The sequence below is a fragment of the Arvicanthis niloticus genome, chromosome 18 (genome assembly GCF_011762505.2).
Source record: "Arvicanthis niloticus isolate mArvNil1 chromosome 18, mArvNil1.pat.X, whole genome shotgun sequence".
NCBI classification, from domain to species: Eukaryota; Metazoa; Chordata; class Mammalia; order Rodentia; family Muridae; genus Arvicanthis; species Arvicanthis niloticus.
In genome coordinates, this window is record NC_047675.1 from 46,359,451 (window position 1) to 46,381,630 (window position 22,180).

Consider the following 22,180-nt stretch of genomic DNA (forward strand, 5'->3'; position numbering starts at 1 on the left):
CCAGGCTGGCCTCGAACTCAGAAATCCACCTGCCTCTGCCTCCCAAGTGCTGGGATTAAAGGTGTGCGCCACCACTGCCTGGCCAGAGTTCTAGTCTAAAGCCAAGGCTAGCCTGGGACTCGAGCGTACCTCGGATTCATAGCAGTGTTCCTTTGTCAGCCCTGAAAGCATTGGGAGCGCAGCAGGCATGAGCCATCCCGATCTTGTTCTGATCGTAATTTATTTCATGAAAATCTTAGGTGTTTGAGCTGCCTAGGCAGCTGTTTTAACAACTGGCCCCATGAGTCCTTAAAGACACGCAACTGGTTCTGAGCTAGCCACACATACCTCCATGTCTCCTCTCTCCAAGGATGAGGCGTGTTTCCTAAAACTTCTTCTACAAGACCTCTTCCTTCAGTCCCGGGCTTCGAGCAGGTGTGAGCGAGGGTGGTGGCGTCTTACAGCGTCCCCGCAGTGACAGTGTTTTCCTCCCACAGAGAAGCTGAAGGACGTGGGCTTGCAGGCACCCAAGCCTGTGCAGCACCCGCTACACCCAGTGCCTGCCCCACACCACACGGTGCCCAGCCTCATCTCCGGCCATGGCATCTTCTCCCTTCCTGGAAGCAGTGCTGCCGCCACGGCTCTGCTGATCCAGCGCACCAACGAGGAGGAGAAGTGGCTGGCGCGGCAGCGGCGTCTGAGGCAGGAGAAGGAAGACCGCCAGTCCCAGGTGTCCGAGTTCCGGCAGCAGGTCCTGGAGCAGCATCTGGACCTGGGGCGGCCCCCGGTGCCCACAGAGGCTGAGCACAGGCCCGAGAGTACCAGGTGGGTCCCAGGTGGGGCCTCACGGGAGGCAAGTGACGCTGGTGCAAAAGACAGTCTGTCCGTCCCTGCTATTGGTCCACATGGCCTGCTTCATCTTCTGTACCACTCCATCCCTCGGCATCTGTGTTGACTGATACACAGAGAAGTCTCTCACTCTCTCTCCTCCATGCTGACAAGAACCATAACTGGAAGTACCCCAGGTGCCCATCCCTGGCTCTCCACACTGTGCACGGCTGTGGGAGGCCACTCTGAGGCCCCGCTACCAGTAAACATTCTGTGCCAGACATAAGGTTCATGGCAAGCCCGAGTCCTCTGGCTCCTCAGCCATCCGCTCCAGCTCCCACATCAGCCTGGTCCTACTTGCTGCCACTGGGTGTGAAGGGGGTGGGGCCGTGCACCCCTAGCTGGCTTCGGCATGCAGTGTGATTGTTCATCTATCCCTTGTTGAACCTGAGGGACACTAAACGCTGTGCTCCTTCCTCCTCTGTGCAGGAGTGAGGGGAAGCCTTGGCGGCTTTGTTAAATAGCAGTTGCAGCGCCCATTAGGCCCCTCCTCCATAGACCTTGCCCTTATCTTGGGGCAGCATGAGTCTGAACATTCTGCTTCATCCTCAGAAGTATTGATTGAGCTTTGGGAACGGCCCTGAAACTGCTTTTTTTGTTTTTATTAAAGTTTTTGAGTTTTATGAGTCCTGTAATCGGGATTTCCTACTCCCCTCCTTCCAACTCCTCCTGTGCCTCCAAGTTCAAGACTTCTTCTGTAACTACTGTTACACACCCACACAGACACACACAGCTTCACCTCGGTCTCTGGCTCTTCCCATGCTGGCCTGTCAGCCAGTGTTGTCAGTATACAAGTCTTGTTTAGGTGACAGCTTCCCTGTCACGCCTAGATGGCACTGCCTACCAGAGGAACCTGGTACGTTGACTTTGATGGTCTTCCACGGTGCTTCCCTAGCGTGGGGGTTGTGTGTTTTAGGCTGGTCCCTAAAAGTCACCTTTCCTCTTGTCTTTTGACTAGTTGTGGATCTCAGTAGTAGTCTACTGCAGAAAGAGGCTTGCGTATATAGCTCCTGCCCGGGCATGGAGGAGGGCCTGAACCGACTGGTGAACGGCAAGGGTCCTGGGCAGAGCTAGGCAGTACAGACAGTGGGTTAGAGGAAGCTTTCTGCACATCCGCCGGGCAAGCTCGAAGTCCTTCAGGTCAAGCTCTGGGGCTGCTGCAGTTCTGTCAGGAACCACAGGGGGGCAGCAACAGCCACCACCCTGTGTCTGTGGTATTAGAGCTTCATCTCCTAGAGATAGGCTGGGTGAAGGCCTCTCCCCATAGGAGTTCCCACCAAAGGCATTCTGGAGTGAACCCAGCAAGCCACCCTGGGTGTTCGTTCTGTGGGAGGCTGATAGGCAGGTCGGTTTCCCAAACCAATGGCTTGGTATGTTCTCTCTAGGCCAGGACCAAACCGGCACGACCAGGGCAGCCGTGAGCCCCCACAGCACTTTGGTGGCCCACCACCCCTCATCTCGCCCAAGCCCCAGACCCACACCGTACCCACAGCCCTCTGGAACCCAGTGTCTCTGATGGACAATGCTCTGGAGACACGGCGGGCGGAGAACCACTCCCTGCATAGCCACCCGACGACTGCTTTTGAGCCCAGCCGCCAGGCTGCCGTGCCACTGGTGAAGGTAGAGCGAGTTTACTGCTCAGAGAAGGCAGAGGAGCCCCGGAAGCGTGAGGCCACGCCGCTGGACAAATACCAGCCACCGCCGCCACCACCACCACCACCACCACGGGAGGCAGGAAGTCTAGAGCCTCAGACTTTTCCCCATGGACCTGGGCCTTTTCTCGCTGAACTTGAGAAGTCAACACAGACCATCTTGGGCCAGCAGCGGCCCTCTCTTTCCCAGGCAACCCCCTTCGGGGAGCTCAGTGGGCCTCTGAAGCCGGGCTCGCCGTACTGCCACTCCACGGCGCGGGGCCCTGACCCAGCGTACATCTATGATGAGTTTCTGCAGCAGCGACGGAAGCTGGTCAGCAAGCTGGACCTGGAGGAGCGCAGGCGGCGCGAGGCTCAGGAGAAAGGTCTGGCCTCCCGAGTGGGCCCCAACCTGCCTGGGAATTGGGGAGTCGTCGGGACAGGAGACTCCAGTGCCAGCTGCTTGCCTCTCTTCTCCCACTTTTAATTTCCAGTGCAGTTTTTAAAAATTGGTTTCAGATAGCAGTTTCAGACTTCTGAACCTCACACCTGTAGGGCCCCTTGCCTGTCGGCCAAGACGGTGCTGAAGACATGGTATTGATAAGTGATGGGCGGAAGTTGATCAGGTGTCTTTAAATATTAATAGTGTGACGTTAACAGAGGAACAGCCCAGCAGGGCTTCAGGCATGGGCTGACAGTTGGGGGCACATGCACCAGGGGGTTAGAGACAGCAGCTGACACTTCCCTGACCGAGCCTGGAGTTAGGCATCTCCTTCCTGTCCCTGTCCCCATCCCCCAGAAGTGGAAGAGACAGCTCCCTAAGGTCCTGAGAAGGTCAGGAGAGCCAGTAGGGGCTGTAGACACAGAAGCACATGCCACACCTGCTGAGGCCAGTATTGTATTGTCTCCTTGAGCTGATAAGCCCTTCTGGTCTTGTACCCAGCTCCTCTTAGCTCTGCTTTTGGGGTGCTGGTCATGCTAGCTCTAGGGCCTGGCTGGGGCTTTTCTATCATTTTACCTTGAAAAGGGATGGGGGCTCTGGTTTTTAGCTCCCTTCCCACGAGGGTCACAACAGAGGCGGCAGGCCCACAAAGCTGTGGACATCAGGCCTTTGTCAGGAATGCTCTCCTCTGAGCCCAGGGAACACCCCAAGGCCGAGTCTTGCCATCCCCAGCTCAATGCAGGTGTCCAGGCAGATGGGAAGGGACCAGGCCCTCTTAGCAAGGGTCCTCACGGGTGCATGCAGGCCGAGCCCAGTGGTCTCACCCCCATCCCCCCAGGTGCACGTGTCCACAGAGCATCCTGGGTTCTGAGCCTGGCTCAGTGCACCCATTTCTGCCATCAGGGTACTACTATGACCTCGACGACTCTTACGATGAGAGTGATGAGGAGGAGGTCAGGGCACATCTCCGCTGTGTGGCTGAGCAGCCACCCCTCAAACTGGACACGTCCTCTGAGGTAACAGGTCTATCCTCGACTCCGGCATGCTCTGGGCTGGCTGGGTAGTTGGTCCCCGCTTTCAGCCTACCACCTGGCTTCCAAACACTGCCCTGCTCCTCTGTGGCCTAGATCCAAGTCAGACTGCGTGGACCAGGGGACCCTGGGGCAATGTGAAGCTGACAGTGACTTCACACTCATTTGTTTTCTCTCCTGATCTAGAAGCTAGAGTTCTTGCAACTTTTTGGCTTGACCACCCAACAGCAGAAGGAGGAGCTGGTGGCGCAGAAGCGTCGGAAGCGGAGGCGAATGCTGAGAGAGAGAAGCCCATCACCACCTGCCGTTCAGTGCAAGCGACAGACGCCTTCCCCCAGACTGGCTCTGTCCACCCGCTACAGCCCCGACGAGATGAACAACAGCCCTAACTTTGAGGAGAAGAGGAAGTTCCTGACCTTCTTCAACCTGACGCACATCAGTGCAGAGAAGAGGAAAGGTATGGTCTTGCCCTGGCCTTCATGTGCAGGCCAGGGTGCTCCTGGCTACAGAGTTGGCCTCTCTGCTCTGGTTGGTGTTTCTGTCACACTCTGCTCTGGCACATGTCCTGTTGAAGACTGATGTGCCTGTATGTACAGCCAGTACCCGTCAAGCCCCCTACCATCCTCCTGCACTTGGTCAGGGTGCTTCCAGGACTTTTCCCTGGGATTCAGAGGGTACGCTCAGGGTGTACCACAGACCCTTCCTCTAGGGGTCGCCAGTGATCTCTACTGAGCACTGTGTCTGATGCTAACAGGACTGGAGAGTGTAGATGCCACGCCCATATAGTAAGCAAAAGATGCTTCCAGATCAGTCTGGTACCCTAGGGCCATGTTGGAGAAGAGACTTGGGACTGGAATCCATGGTATAGAAGACATGGCATGGCCAAGGCATGCTGAGGCTACTTTGATCAGCTCAACACCATCTTGGGCTGAGGCGGTGGTGTTCACAGCCATGCACCTGTGAGCCCCATGCCCCATAAGGGCACTGGCCTCTTCTGGAAGACTCCCAGGAAAAACGGTGCCTCCAGGTCTTCAGTTGGTCTGACAAGCTTTATTGGAGGTGGCGGGTTTTTTTTTCCTTTTTAACAAGCGTGACAGAGGTCTCGCTTTCCACGCAAGGGTTAGAGTCCGGCTGACTGCCAGCACAAGCCCCTGGACGCGTGCCTAGTTGTTTGCAGGTCTGATTTTTCACCTGGCTTTGTGTCTAAAGGACGCCGTGGGCACCGAAGCCTCTTAAGTTTCCGAGTTGGCAGGAAGAGCCACTGACCCGGGCATCTGCGGTGTGGACACTTGCAGGGTCTGCATTCCTTCGTGGGAAATGGTTCTGACCCTAGGCAGGGAACATGCTACCTCCCTGGTCTCTGCCCTTGTGTTGGGGCCATCCCTGGTCTTCAGATCAGGATACCTCCTGAGAAGGAAGTCACCATGGAAACCCCCAGGCAGCCACTGGTCGTGGCTGCAAACGTGGCTGTCTGGAGTGGAACAGGGGCAGCTGGCTGCTATCACCTACCTTCTTCCTGTCTGCAGCACTGGCCATGGTGCTTGCTTTTGGCGCTTCTTGGTGTGAAGGGCTTGAACCTGCCAGTCATGGTGGCCAGATCCCGCCTTTCCTCCCCTTTCAAAGTGCTGCTAACCTCGGACTGCTTTCCTCACAGACAAAGAGAGGCTTGTTGAAATGCTCCGTGCCATGAAGCAGAGAGCACTGTCCGCAGCAGTAGCAGACTCAGTGACAAACTCTCCGAGGGACAGTCCTACCGTCTCCCTGAGTGGTAAGGGAAGGACATTCCACCCGCCAGTCTCCTGTAGCTTGGGCCACAGGGTTAGAGGTGGCGCTCGAAGTCTCGTCTTCGCAGTGAACTTGACGTACTGGAAGCAGGGCTTCTCTCCATCCTGGCTGAGCCAAGCCTTAGGACACAGTGCATGAAGTTCAGAGGAGGCCCTGACTTCCATGGTGCCACCCATCAGCTGCAGGCTGTAGCCCTCACTTCCCAAGAGGATGGGTCCGAAGCCTGCTCGCTGAATGCCCTGCCTGGGCTCTCCAGACTGTCTCCAGCACCTACTTTCTCTCTGCTTCTCTGCTGCTCTCCAGTCGAAGAAAGCTGACTCCTTGGGGTCCAACCTCTTGCTAGCTTCTGTCTTCACTGTTCTTTCTGATTTGGACGAAGTTACTCCTACCTTCTCAGCACTTCCTGCTCTTGTCTCCCTATCCCTTGGGAACTGTTCATGGTTGGACTTGCTGCTAAACAGGCCACTCGTCAAACTCTAACCTTGTGCACAATGTTGCTGTGGGGTACACACACACATACACACACATACACACATACATTCTCTCTCTCTGGGCCTTTCTGCAGATGTAAGCTCTAGAGATCAATAGTGTCTGCATGCCTGTTGTTCCCACAGTTCATAATGTTTCTCTCATTTTCTGTCTCTCAAAGAACCAGCCACACAGCCAGCTCCTCCAGAGACAGATCAGTCCGCCGGAGTCCCTGCCTCCTTGTCAGATGTCCCGAAGGCCGCGGAGACCACAAGACTGGAACAGGTCCGGCCCCAGGAACTCTTGAGAGTCCAGGAGCCAGCTCCTAGCAGCGGTGAGAAGGCCAGGCTGAGCGAGGCCCCTGGGGGCAAGAAGAATCTGAGCATGCTTCATTACCTCCGGGGCGCTGCGCCCAAGGACATTCCTGTGCCGTTGTCCCACAGCGTCAACGGGAAGAGCAAGCCTTGGGAGCCCTTCATGGCAGAAGAGTTTGCACATCAATTCCACGAGTCCGTACTGCAGTCCACACAGAAGGCTCTGCAGAAGCATAAAGGTAATGAATAGGCTGCATGTCCTATGTCACCTGTCATAGTGCAGACCGATGTGGGTCCTGTGTCTGCCCTGCCACCTGTGCAGTGCTGCACTGCAAGAAGCCGCCGCCCTGGGAATGCGGCTCTGGGGTTAGAGGAGTGCAGTCTGAGGTCCCAGGCCTGTGGGGCGGCCAGGGAACCGTCTGGTTCCCAGGCTCTTGGCCACCCAGGCCCCACTGGAAGCCACAGAAGAGCTGAGAGAACGAAGTGGCGGCCCATGGGCTGGACTGGCCTCCGGCTGGGTCATGCAAGAATGAGAGTTCTTGGCACGGCTGGCTGGTTTGGCTTGGTGGTCACCGTGGCTGGGAACGCAGAGAGGTCTTCTGCGGGAGATTAGGCATGGCTCTTTAGACGAAGGCCTGTTCCCCATGGTGGATTCCAATGAAAAGAAACAGTCTATGGTTTTAAGGCTTTTATTGTCATGGTGGAAAGTAGATGAGAAAACTGTAGCTCAGTTTCTCAAGGCGGTCCTGAGGTTAAATACCTTTTGCAGGGAGGAGTGTCTGGGAGGGAGAGCTTAAGTGGCTAAGCCCTTCTGGCCTTTAAGTACCTCATTAAAATAGAGATCTGTCTTGAGGCTATGTGGCCACAGGTTACATCGTCTACCTGTGGGCCTAGGGGCTAGGTAGGGGGCATTGCCCTATGTGCCTGAAGGACACAAATCTATAGAGGGCTGCGGCCTCGTGTCAGAAGCCTAGAGTCTGGGGGCATGGTGAAATGCCTGGGGTCCCTCAGGGTCGCCGGGGTTTCCAGCCTGTGCTCCACCAGAAGAAACTAGGCTGCCTTTCAAGGTCCTTCGGGGCGACACGGGCCATTTACACAGCGATGGTACCACTTAATCCTTAATACCTATGAAGCGCTTTGGGGTGGGAAGAGGCAAGCTTCATTCGCTTCCAGGCTTGTAGCAGGACCTAAGGTACCTGCTCACACTTGGGACAGTTCAGTAAGGCCAAAGCAAGTGTCCTCTGTGTATGTACAGTCCACAGCTGTGGCTTTCCCAGAGTCCGCATGGGCTCACTTGGAGATCTGGTTTTTTGCCAAGGTACTTACTGTGCGCCTATCGCCCAGGGCCCAGTGAATGTAGGGACAGTGTGCTCTCTTGCCCGCTCACCCAGGTGGAAAGAGAGAGAGAAAGAGAGGCAGGGAGAGTGAGTGCGTGTGACTAACCATGCCCAGTCTGTCTGAGGGCTTCACACGAGGCTTTGGCCGTCTGCTCCCTGCTCCTTAGGATAGAGAGGCTCTCTCAGGAGGCATCTAAGGGACGTATCACTGGGCATCATTCAGGCGAGGCCACTGGCAGGACTGAAGCACCTCCCGACGGAGGGCACAATCCCTGGTCTGCTCAGGGAGCACCCCTGCCCTCACAAAGCACACTGTGCTTACAAAGTTCTAAATGGGAACTCTGACGTTCGAGCCCCATCCCCTCAAGATCGGCATTTTCTTCTCCCCAGGGAGCTCAGCTTTGCTGTCTGCAGAACAGAACCACAAAGTCGACACATCGGTCCACTACAACATTCCCGAGCTGCAGTCCTCCAGCAGGGTCCCCTTGCCCCAGCACAATGGACAGCAGGAGCCCCCTGTGGGGAGGAAGGGCCCTCCTATGCAGGAGGCGGACCAGGACTCTGAGGAGGACTCTGAGGATGACAGCGATGAGGAAGCCCCCAGGCGCCAGTGGCAAGGGATTGAGGCAATCTTTGAAGCTTACCAGGAGCACATAGAAGGTAGGGGTGCAGATGGGTAATCTGTACATCTAGTTAGTCTGTGTTACATTTCTGCCAGTCTAGGGCTGCTTGAGTCACCATGCTAAGACATTGGTTTTCTTGCAGGGCAAGCCTATGGCATAGCTCGCACCCCAGCCCTGAGCCCTGTTGGGGTGAGACATGGCAGAATGTTGCCTGGCTCATGTAGCTCTGGCTGGTCCTAATCACCATGCTCTGAGCCCACACTGAAGTTTCTAGGTGTTTTTGCCTAAAAGCAGCCTGAGTTGCACACTCAGACATCCCTTGCTCCGCTGCCTTCACACAGTCCTGGAGAGGTGCTGGCCCCTGTTTACTACATACCACTCCCTGGCCGTCTCCCAGCCCTTGAGTGCTGCACCACCTTTGGCCTGAACCGAGGCTGCCTCCTCCCTCCCGTACCTTACCTTTCTTTTTTGGCATATTAGTTACTAAAGCCATAGCACTGCATGTGGATTCAGGGTCTCACTTTGTAGCCCAGGCTTCCCTAGTATTTGTGCACTCCTCCCAAGGGCTGAGATCATAGGTGTGTGCTACCGAACCTTGAAAGGCATTTTGAACTAGATACCGACTGATGAACTTAGAGATCGCGGGGGGGGGGGGGGGGGGGGCCTCTGGAGCTTGGCTTTCCTCAGAAGGCACCCTCCCCTCCCCCACATTTTTGGATTATGGGATTTACCGTTCAGTATTCCTATACCCATTTGTCTCCTGCAGAAACATAACCCAGTAGCATCTTGAATGAATGGAAGGAAACGTTGCCTTCCTGGGCGTGGGGCCTTTTGAAGGCTGCCAGGACACCTCCCTGTGTTGTCCCTGTCATTCTGAGGACACATCTGTTGTATGACAGCAGCACCCCATGGCAGCTCATTTTGGCTTGTCCTAAGCAGCTGTGTGAATTTCAGAATCTTGTCCCCTACGGCTCTCTCTCCACGGCAGACACAAGCATAGCTTTCTCGTGTGGTTGTGCCCAGCCCCTCCCCACATGAATCAGATCGGGGACAGTGTTTCTCCAGTCTGCGTATTTCTGTCCTTGTCATTGTAGTACCTAGGACTTGGATGGCAAGGCTCCTGTCTTGGTTGTAAAACTTGAGGCAACCTAAGCTTTTTTCAGGTTTATCTTCCTCTCTTTCCTTTCCTGCTTTGCTTGCTCCATCGTTGACAAGTGTCTGGATTGTCCCTGCCTTGCAATGCGAGTCCTTGTGGTCATGTGGCGTTAACTGAAGCACTCTGTGGTAGTGTCTCGGTGAAACAGATTCAGCGAATTAAGAATGCTGCGGCCTTTTACTGCCTCTGCCACCGACATCATAGTTTCTCCGGGTTTTCTCCACTGCACTGATGTGGCCCTGCCTGAGTGCACTGGTGCAGCTGAGAACACGCTGCATGGTTGAAGACACACTGCCTCTTTAGATGACACATTGCCACCTCTTGCCTTTTCAGAGCAAAACCTGGAGCGGCAGGTGCTGCAGACACAGTGCCGGCGGCTGGAGGCGCAGAACTACAGCCTCAGCCTGACTGCAGAGCAGCTCTCTCACAGCATGGCGGTAAGTCAGGCGATCAAAACTTAGTGCTAGGCAGAGTAGCCATGTCTCGGTCCTCAGGAGGCAGACAGATCTGTGAGTCTGATGTCAGCCTGGGACACACAGTAGGACCGTGAATTAGAAATAAAAAGGTTTTATCTGAGGAGAGCCCTGTGTTCCCCCACCCCCACCCGGGGCACATGTGCAGGGCTGGTCAGACTTTGAGCTAAGGCAACAGTACACATGGGTTCTTTAGGGGCACATGTTACCGGGGAAGAATGTTCTAGCAGTCTCCAGAGGCCACTCATGCTGCTGTATGTACAGATGGTTCTGACATGCATCTTCTCTCCAGGAGCTTCGGAGTCAGAAACAGAAGATGGTCTCTGAGCGGGAGCGGCTCCAGGCGGAGCTGGACCACTTGCGGAAGTGCCTTGCCTTGCCTACCATGCACTGGCCTAGGGGCTACTTTAAGGGATATCCGAGGTGACGGTTTCCCTTGCACTAGGCTGAACCTATAGTATAGAAATATTATCTATTTTATTACCTTGAATATTTAATATTTTTCACTGGGAGGTTTGAAGCTTACAAACTGAGAACGTGCCATGCATGAAGCGAAGGGTTCCAGGCTCCAGAGAGGATATCACCTCGACTCCAGTGTCATCGAGGCGCCTGTCTCAGCTAAGACTCAATTTCTCTTCCGGAGGTCGGTGTTACTTCCTCTTTCTCCCACGTCATCCTTCTCCGACACTGATGCCCACCTTGCATGTGGCTGAGGGAGAGCCAGCTGGTTGTTTCTGGCCTTGCTGTGCCACAAGAGCCCAGCTTGCTGTTGCTGCGGCCCTGGGGGTTAAACCTCTTCCTCCCAGGATCGGGACAATGCTCTGGGAAGGCTGGTTGTGTACAAGCAAAGGGCGCACCATCAGTCCTGTCGCCTTCCTGTGTGTGCGTGTCATCATCAAAGCCACAGGTCCTGGGAGCACACAAGCTAGCCGAGGTTTCTCCCTGGAACAGCTCTTAGGAAGAGGCAAACCCACACCCAGAAGTACCTTGTTTTCCTTGGGGAAGATGCGTGGAGCTGTCCACAGATAGCCTACCCACTGGATTGCTACCGCCGTGTGTGGTGTTTTCATACAAACGTACGTTTTGAGAGAAAAGTCAAAGGTGCTTCAGCCTTGTACTGTGTATATATTAAAAAAACAAAAGTTTTGTATGTTTTTATTACTTTAATTATTGTTATAAAAAGCCTGCCATTTTTAATATGTGGTTTGGGGAATTTTGTTTGTTTTTCCTGTTTGGGGGTTTCCTTTGTTTCTTTTGTTTTTGTTTTTCTGGATTTAAAAAAAAAATCAACCTTGCTTTTAGTGTTTGTACTGCTGCTGGTCAGAATGTTAAAACGCTCAAGTTCTAGGAAATAGGAGGGCTCCCTGTGAGCACCCACACAGCAGGGCTGAGGGGCGCCTAAGGGCTGCTCTGCCATCCAGGGCACAGTGACCTGTGTGCAGCAGGGACTAGGCAGAGCTGTGGGGAGCTGAGCTGCTGAGACAGGCACGGCTCTGGCAGAAAGCTCAGCACTGAGGGACCTCTCCCTTCCCAGTTTCCACGCCTCAGTCAGGGCTGACCAACTTGAAAGAGAACCTCTTCCTGCCAGAGCCTCTGACTGTCCTCCATCAGGAAGGGGAGAGGAGGCCGAGCCTACCTTTGGCCACCAGGCTCAGTGGCTGTACAGAGCAGCTGGCTGGCAGTCTGTCCCCCATCCCTGCTCCACCCACCTGCCAAGAACCTTCTCGTTATCAGCAAACCCAGACAAGGAAGTGCCACCAGGACCATCAGTAAAGCCCCTTCCTCTGCCCACAGCCAGTCAGAGATGATGGTCCAAAGGAGAGCAGAGGCCGCACACCCTGGGCCAAAGTGCTACCCAACGTCCCAGTTAGATGCTGCTTGTGCCCAATGCTCCTTTTCCCAGGCTAAGTTTACCCCGATGACTAGAAGCTTCTGCTAATCTGTTTGGTAATGGCGTCTGGGAAAGGTAGAACCCATAACTTAAGACACGCACAGCCTCTTCCATCATCCCACAGGAACCCCCTGGCTGAGAATGCGATCCAAAGCCAGCGATGCCCCCCCAGGTCAGTCTGGGGCACAGCCGGGCCACTGACTAGCAATGCCTACAGTCTTTCCCAATGCCCTTGCCTGCCCTGGAGCTTCTAGGACCACCTCTAGCATCTGGAGATGGAATTATCCCCATGCTCATAAGTAAAGTGACAATCAGAACCAGGTACAAGCCAGTAAAGTGGCAGGTGGCCGCCACTTGGCCCACATACGGCGTTTTCCCCATCCCAGTCTCAGAGCCGGATGCGGCTTAGAAGACCACAGTAGCCCCTCCCAGGTACTGCACCGCCCCTGGAGATCCCTCCAGCCTTTCCCTGCTACAGCTCTGCTCTCGGCTGGACTGAAATCAGCATGTCCGTGAAAATCCCAGCCATTGACCATGTCTTCCCACTCCACCTGCAAGTGATAGCTGCCATCTGCCCTGGGTGGGATGCACCGAGCTTGTGACGGGTGTCTGATCAGACCTTTTAATACAACACTTGTCTCATGTCATTGAGACCTGCCACCGTCGCAGATGAGTGACCGAGAGAGGGCTGTCAACACTTGGGTACGTGGTGATCTTAAAACACCCACTTGTACCATCACACCAGACTGTACCACTAGGGCATCCAGAGCAAGCCCCACCCTAACAGTGGGGGTCCACAACCAGGCTCACAGCACAGAGTCTCAACCAGCTAAGCTGAACTGCAAACTAGATGCTTCCTGCCCCTGCCTCAGCTGCCCAGGCCCCAGCATGGAGATGGCCTGCACAGCAGGCTCAGCACCTCTGAGGTGCATTAGCCACTTTTAGCAGCAGTCTGTACTCTTTCAAGTACCAAGCTTTGACTTCACTACTTGCTGTAGCCTGTCCCCCACTGTCTGATCCAGTGCTTAACTTAAACCCTAGAGGCTGCCTTGACCTGAGGAAGCATCTCACTGGTTTCGTACTTGTGTGTGCCCTACACCTCACTGCTGGGGCCGTGGCCCGACACCCAGGCAGGAGGGAGGATGGGTGCCTCGGTCGCTCTGGGGGCAGTTTAGATGCTGTGAAATTAAACCCGTTCTAAGTGTACTTGTTTGAATTAACTGTATTGTAATATTATTTGTTGAATGTAGTAATTAGGTATTTATGAATATATTGCTGTAATTTCTGACATCCCAAAAATAAAATCTTCCTAAATCATGTTAAGATGAAAGTCTTTCTGTATCAGTGCCACCACCACCCCCGCAGCCTCAGCTACATACAGCTTTCCACAGGTCAAGCTTGAAGACACTTGAGCTGAACTGAGCTGGCCCAAACACTCACTGTGCTTGGCGTGCAGTCCTTGGTCACAAGAGAAATATGGGCGGAGGAGAAAAGCTGGCGGCTTCTCTGTTCGATGGAGTCGAACTGGCTGACTTCTGACAAAGACTGGTAGCAAACTTGCCTCTCCACCAGTGTTCCACACCCTTCCCCCACACTCCATCAGACACAGCAAAGGACACAGCCAGCCCAGAGGCCTCTGGTTAGAAGTCCTGAGACTGAGAGCTCTCGGAGGGTTGCAGGTTTGTACGGAGTTTGTACATGTGGTTGAGGGCCTGGGTGAGGAAGGCCCCGCTGCTGTTGACCTCCATCAAGGTCAAGTTATCCAGCTGAAACAGAAAAGCAAGTGAGCAAAGGAAGTCTTGGCTTAAGAAAAAGCTAGATTGCTGAACAGTGAGTTGTCTGTTCCTGGTACTAAGGGGGAAGCCCAGTACCCTGTGGACACTAAGCAGTCTCCCACAAGAGCCATATTCCCAAGTCCCAGTGAGCTACTATTCAGAGTACAGCTTCAAATCCCTGTTTGCATGGCTGAGCAGGCAGCACGCCCTGACAACTCCTGGGGAAGTAGTCACACTGGTTGGCAGTGCCCACTGGCACTGGGCAGGGACAGGAGAGCCATGCCTACCTTGGCATGTGCCTCTTGCTGCCGCACAAAACTGTCAGCAGACACCCGGAGCTTGGCCATGCGTGTGTCCCACAGATCTTTGATCAGTGTTCGGATGGTGTCTGCTTTGGGAATGTTATCAGAAGCACTGAAGATACAGACAGGCAAAAAAAGAGAGGCACTCGGTAAGCTTACCGAGGACAGGCAGAAATGGCTGCTTCAAACAGCTGCATAGGGGCAGGAGAGCTCAGTAGGTAGTGCTCTGTGCTCTTCCTGAGGCTACCACTGGGCAATGCATAACTGCTTATGCCAAGGGGTACAATGCATCCTAGCCTCTGCACACTGAACACGTGCAGACAGTCACAGCCACATGCACATAAGTCTCTGGAAACAAAACTTGAGCACAGGGCTGTGACCCCGGTACTCACAAGGCTGAAGCTCGAAGAATCAGAAGTTCAAGGTTGGGATGCATAGAGACCCTGTTTGAAAGGGGTTGGGGGGAACCTCGCACAGACTTGCGAGAATACTGGGGCTCTGTTCTTTCCTTGGGAGTTAGTTAGGATGTCAGCAGGTAAGCTTGGCAGCCATAGGCTTTCATTCATACCAACCGCGGCCAGTGGTTACACAGAATGACAGAGCGGACAGTGACATACTGAAAGCCAGGACTGGAAACTAATCCCAGCTGAGACAGGAGAGCGCCTGGACATGCAGTATAGTAGACATCTTGTAAACCGTAACACACAGGAGGGGCTAGAGACAGCTTAGCAGTTAAGAGCACGTCCTGCTCTTGCAAGGACCCAAATCAGTTCCCAGAAACATACATGGGGCAGCTTACAACTGTCTGTAACTCCAGCTCCAGGAAATCCCATACCCTCTTGTTTCCTTGGGCACTGCACTTACACACACATCACCACACAGACACACGAACACATGTAATTAAAAAGGAATAACAATATATCTTTAAATGAACACTAAAAAATTGGACAGTTGGGACACTGGCTTCAGGATAACAGCAGCCTGTGCTGTGTAACTTTACCTAACGTTGGTATTGAGGCTGGCTCAGCAGATCCCTGGTTTTTCCCAGTGACACAGGCTTTCTACCCATCACCACCAGGAAGAGGGCAAGCTCCGTGCTACACCCTTTAAGTGGTATTTCTAGTCTCACAAAAGGCTGAGAGACAGGACTGCCACTGTGGGGAGGGAGCACAAGACCACAGCAGAGCAGTCTCAAAGCGGCTGTGTCCACAGAGCTTAAGGTCAGCAGTTAGTGACAACTTTCCTTCATGACATGTGAAGCCACCCTTTGAAGAAGTTCACAGGAGACAGAGGCGGCCTCATGCAGCCCATCACTAGGTGCTCTGGGCTGAGCTAGAGCCTCTGGCACCAGCCAGCTCAGGAGTCTAGACAGATCTTAGACTAGAACATATAGAATGTGTGCAGTGAACTGAATTATGAACATAAGCATTTAGATCTTATGCTTTGAACAGAACAATCGAGAACAACGAAGTCCAGATCGCCATCAAGTGAACTACAGAACAAAGGAAAACTGGTTCCCTGGACCGGTGAGACAGCTCAGCATGTAGAGGTGTTTTGGCTAAACCTGACAACCTAAATCCAGTCTCAGGAACCACATGCTAGGAGACAGCCAACTCCTGAAAGTTATCCTCGGACCTCTGTGTGCATGTCATGCCAACACATGTATGCCCAAAAACGTTTTTAAATTTTTATTTTTATCTTTTTCCAGACAGGGTTTCTCTGTGTAGCCCTAGTTGTCCTGGAACTTGCATTGAAGACCAGGCTGGCCTCAAACTCAGAGATCCCCTGCCCTTGCTTGGGATTAAAGGTTTGCATTACCATGGGCTGACTAAAAAATTTTTAATTGGGTTCCTCAGTCAGATAAATTACACAGTAAGGTTTTGCTTTTTTGACAGGGTCTTCGGGGCTGGAGAGATGGCTCAGTGGTTAAGAGCACTGGCTGCTCTTCCAGAGGTCCCGAGTTCAATTCCCACCACCCACATGGTGGCTCACCATTTCCTGTAACTCCTAGTTCTAGGGAATCCAACTCCCTCATACATGCAGGCAAAACAAAAAAGACAGGGTCTTACTGTATAGCCCAAGGTGGCCTGGGACCCCTAAAGTAGACCAAACTGGAACTCAGCGACCCATCTGTCCCTATTTCCAACCCCTTCCCAGTTCTGCAGTTCTGAGATTAAAAGTGTGCTACCACCCCCAATGACATAAGGTTCTTGGTAGAGTGCCTAGTACACACTTGTCAGACAGGCCTGTACTGGCAGCAACAGCCTGCTTCTCAGTCATGCATCAGGATTCTCTCCTTTCCCAGCACTGTCCCCCGACTTTGCCAGTCTCTCTCAGTTCCCTGGGCTTCCCCATAAACACAGAGCCCATGGCCCGTTGTGTGCCCACATCAATCCCCAACCCCTCAGGCACACGGAGCCACAGTGCCTTACAGCTCCTCCTACCGCTGCTCTCTCTGCTCCCTGGGACATTCTGCTGTCCTGCCCAACCCTGTGTTCTCTACATGCCTTCTCTGAGCCTTCTCTGGCCCCATCAGGCCTTGCTGTATCCTATGGACTCCAAGGGCACTGACTGTGGCGGTTTAATGACCAGTTCACAGGGTCACATTGTCCTTACCCAAATGGAAACTCAGGCCCACATGACCATGTTTACAGCTGCCCTACGGCCTCCCATCTCTCCAGGAGCACTTGAGGAGCACCGATCTTGGAAGGAGCAGGGACACAGGTCCTACTGTCCAGCTGCTCTAAGCAAACAACACTGGAACCCTTGGCCTTGGTGGCAGTGTCCAGCCGGATGCTAAGTAGTTAGGTGTGAGCGTCTGCTTTCATGCTGGAGACAGCCCCTGCCTGTCTACTACAGTGGGCACAGTGCCACAGCACATGGAAGACTACAAAACTACACTGTGGCAAACGCCAGAGCAGAGCTCTGCAGACCCTAGGCCAGGAAGAAAGACCTGGAGCAAGAGAATCACTGAAGCCCAGAGTTCAGGACCAGTGTAGGCAATACAGCAAGACCCCATATCAAACCAACCAACCAACCTGTTCTGCAGCGCAGACCACTGGATCATAGATATCCAAACTGAGAGCAAAAGAGAGCATGAGAGTCGGGCAGGGCACCTGCTGTGAACGCTCCAACGTAGACTGAAGCTAGAAAGGCTAAGGCTGCAGACAGGGCAACACCAGGCAGCCTGGCCACCACATGGAGAATAAGCCAGAAAGTTGAGACAAGCTCGAACCCAGGGCTTGCCATGCACATTTCTCTCTATGGTTCAGGATTAATGCCCACATGACACCCTTGACCACTCCTGTGACACATAGGGAACCGAGACCACACATGTTCAGGGAAAGCTAAATTAAATTAAGCTCGTGAACCTGGAGAAAAGATTGATTGTCAGGGGACACACTACAACCCAGCGACAAGTGACAGGCTGATTGATTGTCAGGGGACACACTACAACCAGCGACAAGTGAAAGGCCTGGAATGCAAGCTCAAAGGAGAGAGAAGGAACAGGAAAGAACAGAGATGGCCTGGCCACCCCGCACAGATACCTCCAGGTCACCTATATGAGAAACAGGGTGTCTGAGCCACCATGGAATGGGCAGGGAAGGTGGAGGAGACTGGGAGCGAACGCACTGTCCCGTGCACCAACTCACTGATTCAGCAGGAGCTTCGTGACCTCCATGTAGTGTGGGCTGGGCACTGGGGTGAATGTCTCCTCCTTCCGCTCCTCATCCCGTATCTGCTCCAATTTCTCTGAAACACAGAGGCCAGTATGTTTCACCATCACCATGACAAAGAGAAAGCACTTTGTTGATTTGCTTTTGGATTTTTTGTTTTGTTTTGCTTTTGTTTTTAGAGACAGGGTTTCTCTGTGTAGCCCTGGCTGTCCTGGAACTCACTCTGTAGACCAGGCTGGCCTCGAACTCAGAAATCCGCCTGCCTCTGCCTCCCAAGTGCTGGGATTGAAGGTGTGCACCACCACTGCCCAGCTTTGCTTTTGTTTTTCAAGACATGGTTTCTCTGTGTATCCCCTGGCTGTCCTGGGCTTGAACTCAGAAATCCACCTCCAGAGTGCTGGGATTAAAGTCATGTACCCCTCCTGAATGAGAAAGTTTTTAATCATACAATTTGACCAGGTGGTGGTACTGCCCACATAGCCAATAAGCATGTGCATTGCATAAAAACAGTATGGGCGTTCATGTCACGGACGAGATGGCTCGAAGCTGTGCAAACACATCTCAGAAAGAGCTGTCACCATGACCTGTGGACTTTCTTCTGACCTAACTCTCCTCTACTCATGCCTGAAGCCAGTTCTCCATGACCTATCAGTGCCGGGGTCCAGAACTCCATAGGTCTCTCCATACCCTGGGCTTCCACTCCACCATCTCATCCTGCCTAACTGGAGATCCAACACACCAACTCCTGACTGTGCCCACTGTCCACATGACTTCCACGTGGACCCCTATCCAGCATCCTCGGGAAGGCGGGCTCCGACCATACCCTGGGCTCTCTTGCTGTCTTGTGCTCTGCCGACCTCAGGGTTAGAGTGACTCTATCCAACAAGAGTTGAGCCTCTGGCCACAGCTGAGCATGAGCTTGAGCTGCAGCTGCTGCTCCTCTTCTTCCTCCTCTTCCTCCTCCTCCTCCACACAGACCTTCAGGAAGGGCTGCTACTGCTCCCTTGAAAGCACACGTGGGCCAGCCGCAAGCAGCCTCCCCCACCTCTGCGAAAGCTTTGCTGTTCCTGTAGCACCTCACACTGGGGAGAGGTCCAGCACTGAACGGGGCCCCTGCACAGGGCTATTTGCTTTTCTACCATTTGAATCAGATTACAGAACACATCTGTTCAATGTCTCCACCAATCAGAAAGACTGGCAAGGCCAAGCCTCTGGCCAGGATGTGGGACAGTGTGATCTCATCTACAGTTCTGTGGAATTCTGATGTTCCAACACTCAGCAGGACTGCCTGGCAGCAGCTTATAACTTAAGAACCATCGGTCCTCTAGCCCAACAAGTCTGCACAGGAGGTATCTGTTTACCTAAGAAAAGAAAAAAAAGTACAGGTGGCATAGCACAGACACCTGTAACCCAGCAAAAGAGGCGGTAGAGGCAGGAGGAAGGTCATCAGGTGATGCCCAGTTCAGCTACACAGCAGTAAGCAGCAGCTGGGGCGACACAAGGCGTGTCTCAACACACCAAAGAGAAACAGCTATCTACAGAAAGACTCAGACGAGAAAATCCCAACAATCTGTACCCTCCCCCCCACCATGAGCAGGCCTGAGAGACCTTGTTTACCACAACAAGGTCAAGTGACAGGATCTAGGTGGAGTTACCCACCTTGGCTGCCCAAAACACAGAAGCAGAACTGCCCCTGGGCTTGCCTTGAGACATCTCCGGCCGTGACCTGGAACGGACTATGGATTATCCCACCCATCTGGAACCAGGAGGGGTTGTGGGTTGGGTCTTCCCCTTTAAATTGAGAGCTGAACATTAAAGCTTGGGAACTTTGTCTTGGCCTCATTTCTTCTCGTCCTCCTTCCCACTTCAATTCCCAGCCCTCCTTTCAGGTGAACCCAGTTGACTTGCAGCCACAACAATCTTATTCAAAATAGTACAAAATGACAAGTAACCTGGGGACTGGAGAGATGGCTCTGTAGATAAAGGTGCCTGTCACCAAGCCTGGTGAAGGCCAGAACCCGCTCCTCAACAAGCTGTCTCTGCTCACACGGGCGCCATGGCACATGTGCAAACACAGGAACACAACAATGACTTTTAAGACTGGGAAATAGGGGGCTGGAGAGATGGCTCAGCAGTTAAGAGCACTTGCCTCTCTCAGAGGGCCTGGATTTGGGTCCCAGCACTCATGTGGCAGCTCCTAACTACCTGTAACCCCAGTTCCAGGGGATCGGATAGCCTCTTCTAGCCTCTGAAGGCACCACATGCATGCATACATACAACACCCATACATACAAAATAAACAAATATTTTAAAACGGGAAGTAACCCAAATACCCACTCTCAGGATGGGTAAGTAGATACAGAATATTCATGCAAGAGAAAAACTAGGAGAACAAGGTGATAACCACGTGACCACAGGGCCAACCAGAAACCACACACTTACTGGAGAAGACAGAGCCCCACGGCACATGACAGCATTGTTGACCTGAGATCCCAGGACAGACAGGCCTCCTGCACTCCTGACTGCTCCTCTCCGTCAGAGAGCACAGAACTCTGCACACCTTCTCTCTAACCTTGGCTGGCTGAACCTGGTAAATGGAGCCAGGCTTTGGGGGCTGGGGGTACTAATGATGCCCCTCAAGGCACAGGGAGTGGGGTCCCAGTTTCAAGATTATCAGAGTCGTCCACCCCTTTACAAGTTCAAGCACATCTCTAACTCATCTGAGAGTGACTGGCTTAAATAGCCTGGCCTGGTTTGCTCTCCTCTGCCCCGATCAACATGGTGACCAAAACCAATCTGGGAATGAAAAGGCTTATTTGGCTTACTGGTCAGAGTCCACCATCGAAGGAAGTCTAGGCAGGGGCTCAGGCAGCAGCCGCAGGGGAAGGCTGCTTCTTGGCCTGCTCAGCTGTTTTCTTATACAGCCCAGGACTACCTGTCCAGGTGAGCTGCATGGCACACAGTGGGCTAGATCCTTCTACATATACCAATTAGCAAGCCCACAGGCCACTCTAATGGAGATGATTCCTCAGTTGAGGGGCTCTGTCCCCAAGTGTGTCAAGTTAACAAGGTCGCCTGTGTCTGAGCCTTTGCTTCTAGGTCTTCTCAGTTGACTCCAGCCGAAGTCACAGGGGGACTGTCAGATTCTCCCTTTAATTAAAGTGCCTTTAATCCCAGCACTTGGGAGGCAGAGGCAGGCGGATTTCTGCGTTCAAGGACAGCCTGGTCCACAGAGTGAGTTCCAGGACAGCCAGGGCTACACAGAGAAACCCTGTCTCGGAAAAAAAAAAAAACAAAAACAAAAACAAAAAAAAAAAATCAAAAGTCCAAGGGGTTGGGCATTTAGCTCAGTGGTAGAGGGCTTGCCTAGCAAGCACAAGGCCCTGGGTTTAGTTCTCAGCTCTGAAAAAAAATAAATCTAAAATCCAAATAGAAACTAGAAGTATCACACACACTATACACCAGCAAGCCGCTGGAACAGCTACCGATGTCGGTGTCCGCTGTCCCGGAACCTGGGACGGAAGTCCAAGTACAAGCCCGCCCACCCGGACCCAGGAATGCTCACCCACATCCATCCACTCTGGAGGTAGCAGACGGCACTTCTGTCTCTGTTTCAGGTTAATGGCCAGCCACAGGGGCACGTCCACGGGTAAGCCAGGGTTGAACGGCCCCAGGTCCCCCTGCAAGGACAACGCAGACCCCAGGTGGAAAGGAGCGGTGACCCGAGCATGACCCCGGGCCGCAGCCCCGTCCCGCCCTGGCTCACCCCGATCAGGTAGATCTTGTCCAGACTGAAGTTCGGGATGATAGTCACCAGCTCCTTCTCGGCCAAAAACTCCACCTCGGCCGCGTCCATGATGAAGGGTAGAAGTCCGAGACCCGTCTCCGCCCCTCCGCGTCTCAGAGGCCGCGCCTGAGCCGCTTCTTTCCCGCCACCGCTCGGGGCCCCGCCCCCCGACCGGAAGACGGCCTGCGGCGGTCCTATAGAGACGTTGCTCTCTTCGCAGTCTCCAATTCACAGCTAGTACAAGCCCGCGGATTGGTCAGTCGTCAGAGCCGGGGGGGGGGGTATACGCCGGCCCCGCCCGGAACCATAACATAGCTCCGCCCTTGTATGGCCTACCGATGCCCTTTCCTGTACGTGAGCTCCACGCTTCCCGAATCCTGGTTCAGCTGTCAAGGGAGTTACAGCAACTCTCCTGACGGCTCCGACCCTGTGCGTCACTACCTTCTCCAGGCCCCGCCTCTGGTGCGTTCCCTTATCTTCATTGGTCTCTGGCTCTGCCTCCTTTCCGCCTCTTGCCCGCCTACCATGCTCAGGCCCCGCCCCTAACTCCTCTGGGTCTGTACGACTCCGCCTCTCGCCCCGCCCCTCTTTCATTCGGGCCTCGCCCCTCCTTCGCCCGCC

The 22,180-nt window shown here is 53.7% G+C and overlaps 2 protein-coding genes across 11 annotated transcripts in view; one reads left to right on the plus strand and one right to left on the minus strand.

The window, feature by feature from the left end:
- Gse1 (Gse1 coiled-coil protein) overlaps positions 1-13,335 on the plus strand; it is a 361,982-nt gene extending 348,647 nt beyond the window's left edge. For 9 of the 10 annotated variants that reach the window (XM_076915969.1, XM_076915971.1, XM_034522890.2 and 6 more), the window contains 9 exons: positions 477-804; positions 2,253-2,884; positions 3,844-3,956; positions 4,158-4,428; positions 5,626-5,739; positions 6,406-6,777; positions 8,266-8,535; positions 9,988-10,091; positions 10,420-13,335. In XM_076915969.1, the coding sequence (XP_076772084.1) occupies positions 477-804; positions 2,253-2,884; positions 3,844-3,956; positions 4,158-4,428; positions 5,626-5,739; positions 6,406-6,777; positions 8,266-8,535; positions 9,988-10,091; positions 10,420-10,554 (2,339 nt within the window). In that variant the 3' untranslated portion in view covers positions 10,555-13,335. The remainder of the gene's footprint in view (positions 1-476; positions 805-2,252; positions 2,885-3,843; positions 3,957-4,157; positions 4,429-5,625; positions 5,740-6,405; positions 6,778-8,265; positions 8,536-9,987; positions 10,092-10,419) is intronic. The other variant, XM_076915970.1, reaches the window with a different exon arrangement.
- Gins2 (GINS complex subunit 2) lies at positions 13,223-22,023 on the minus strand. Its single transcript, XM_034522894.2, has 5 exons — positions 21,539-22,023; positions 21,338-21,452; positions 17,749-17,848; positions 14,081-14,207; positions 13,223-13,784 (listed from the first exon to the last, which is right to left on the minus strand). Exons 1-5 carry the CDS (start codon positions 21,626-21,628, stop codon positions 13,659-13,661), a joined length of 558 nt encoding a protein of 185 aa, XP_034378785.1. The 5' UTR covers positions 21,629-22,023; the 3' UTR covers positions 13,223-13,658.
- Between the last annotated feature and the right edge of the window lie 157 nt (positions 22,024-22,180).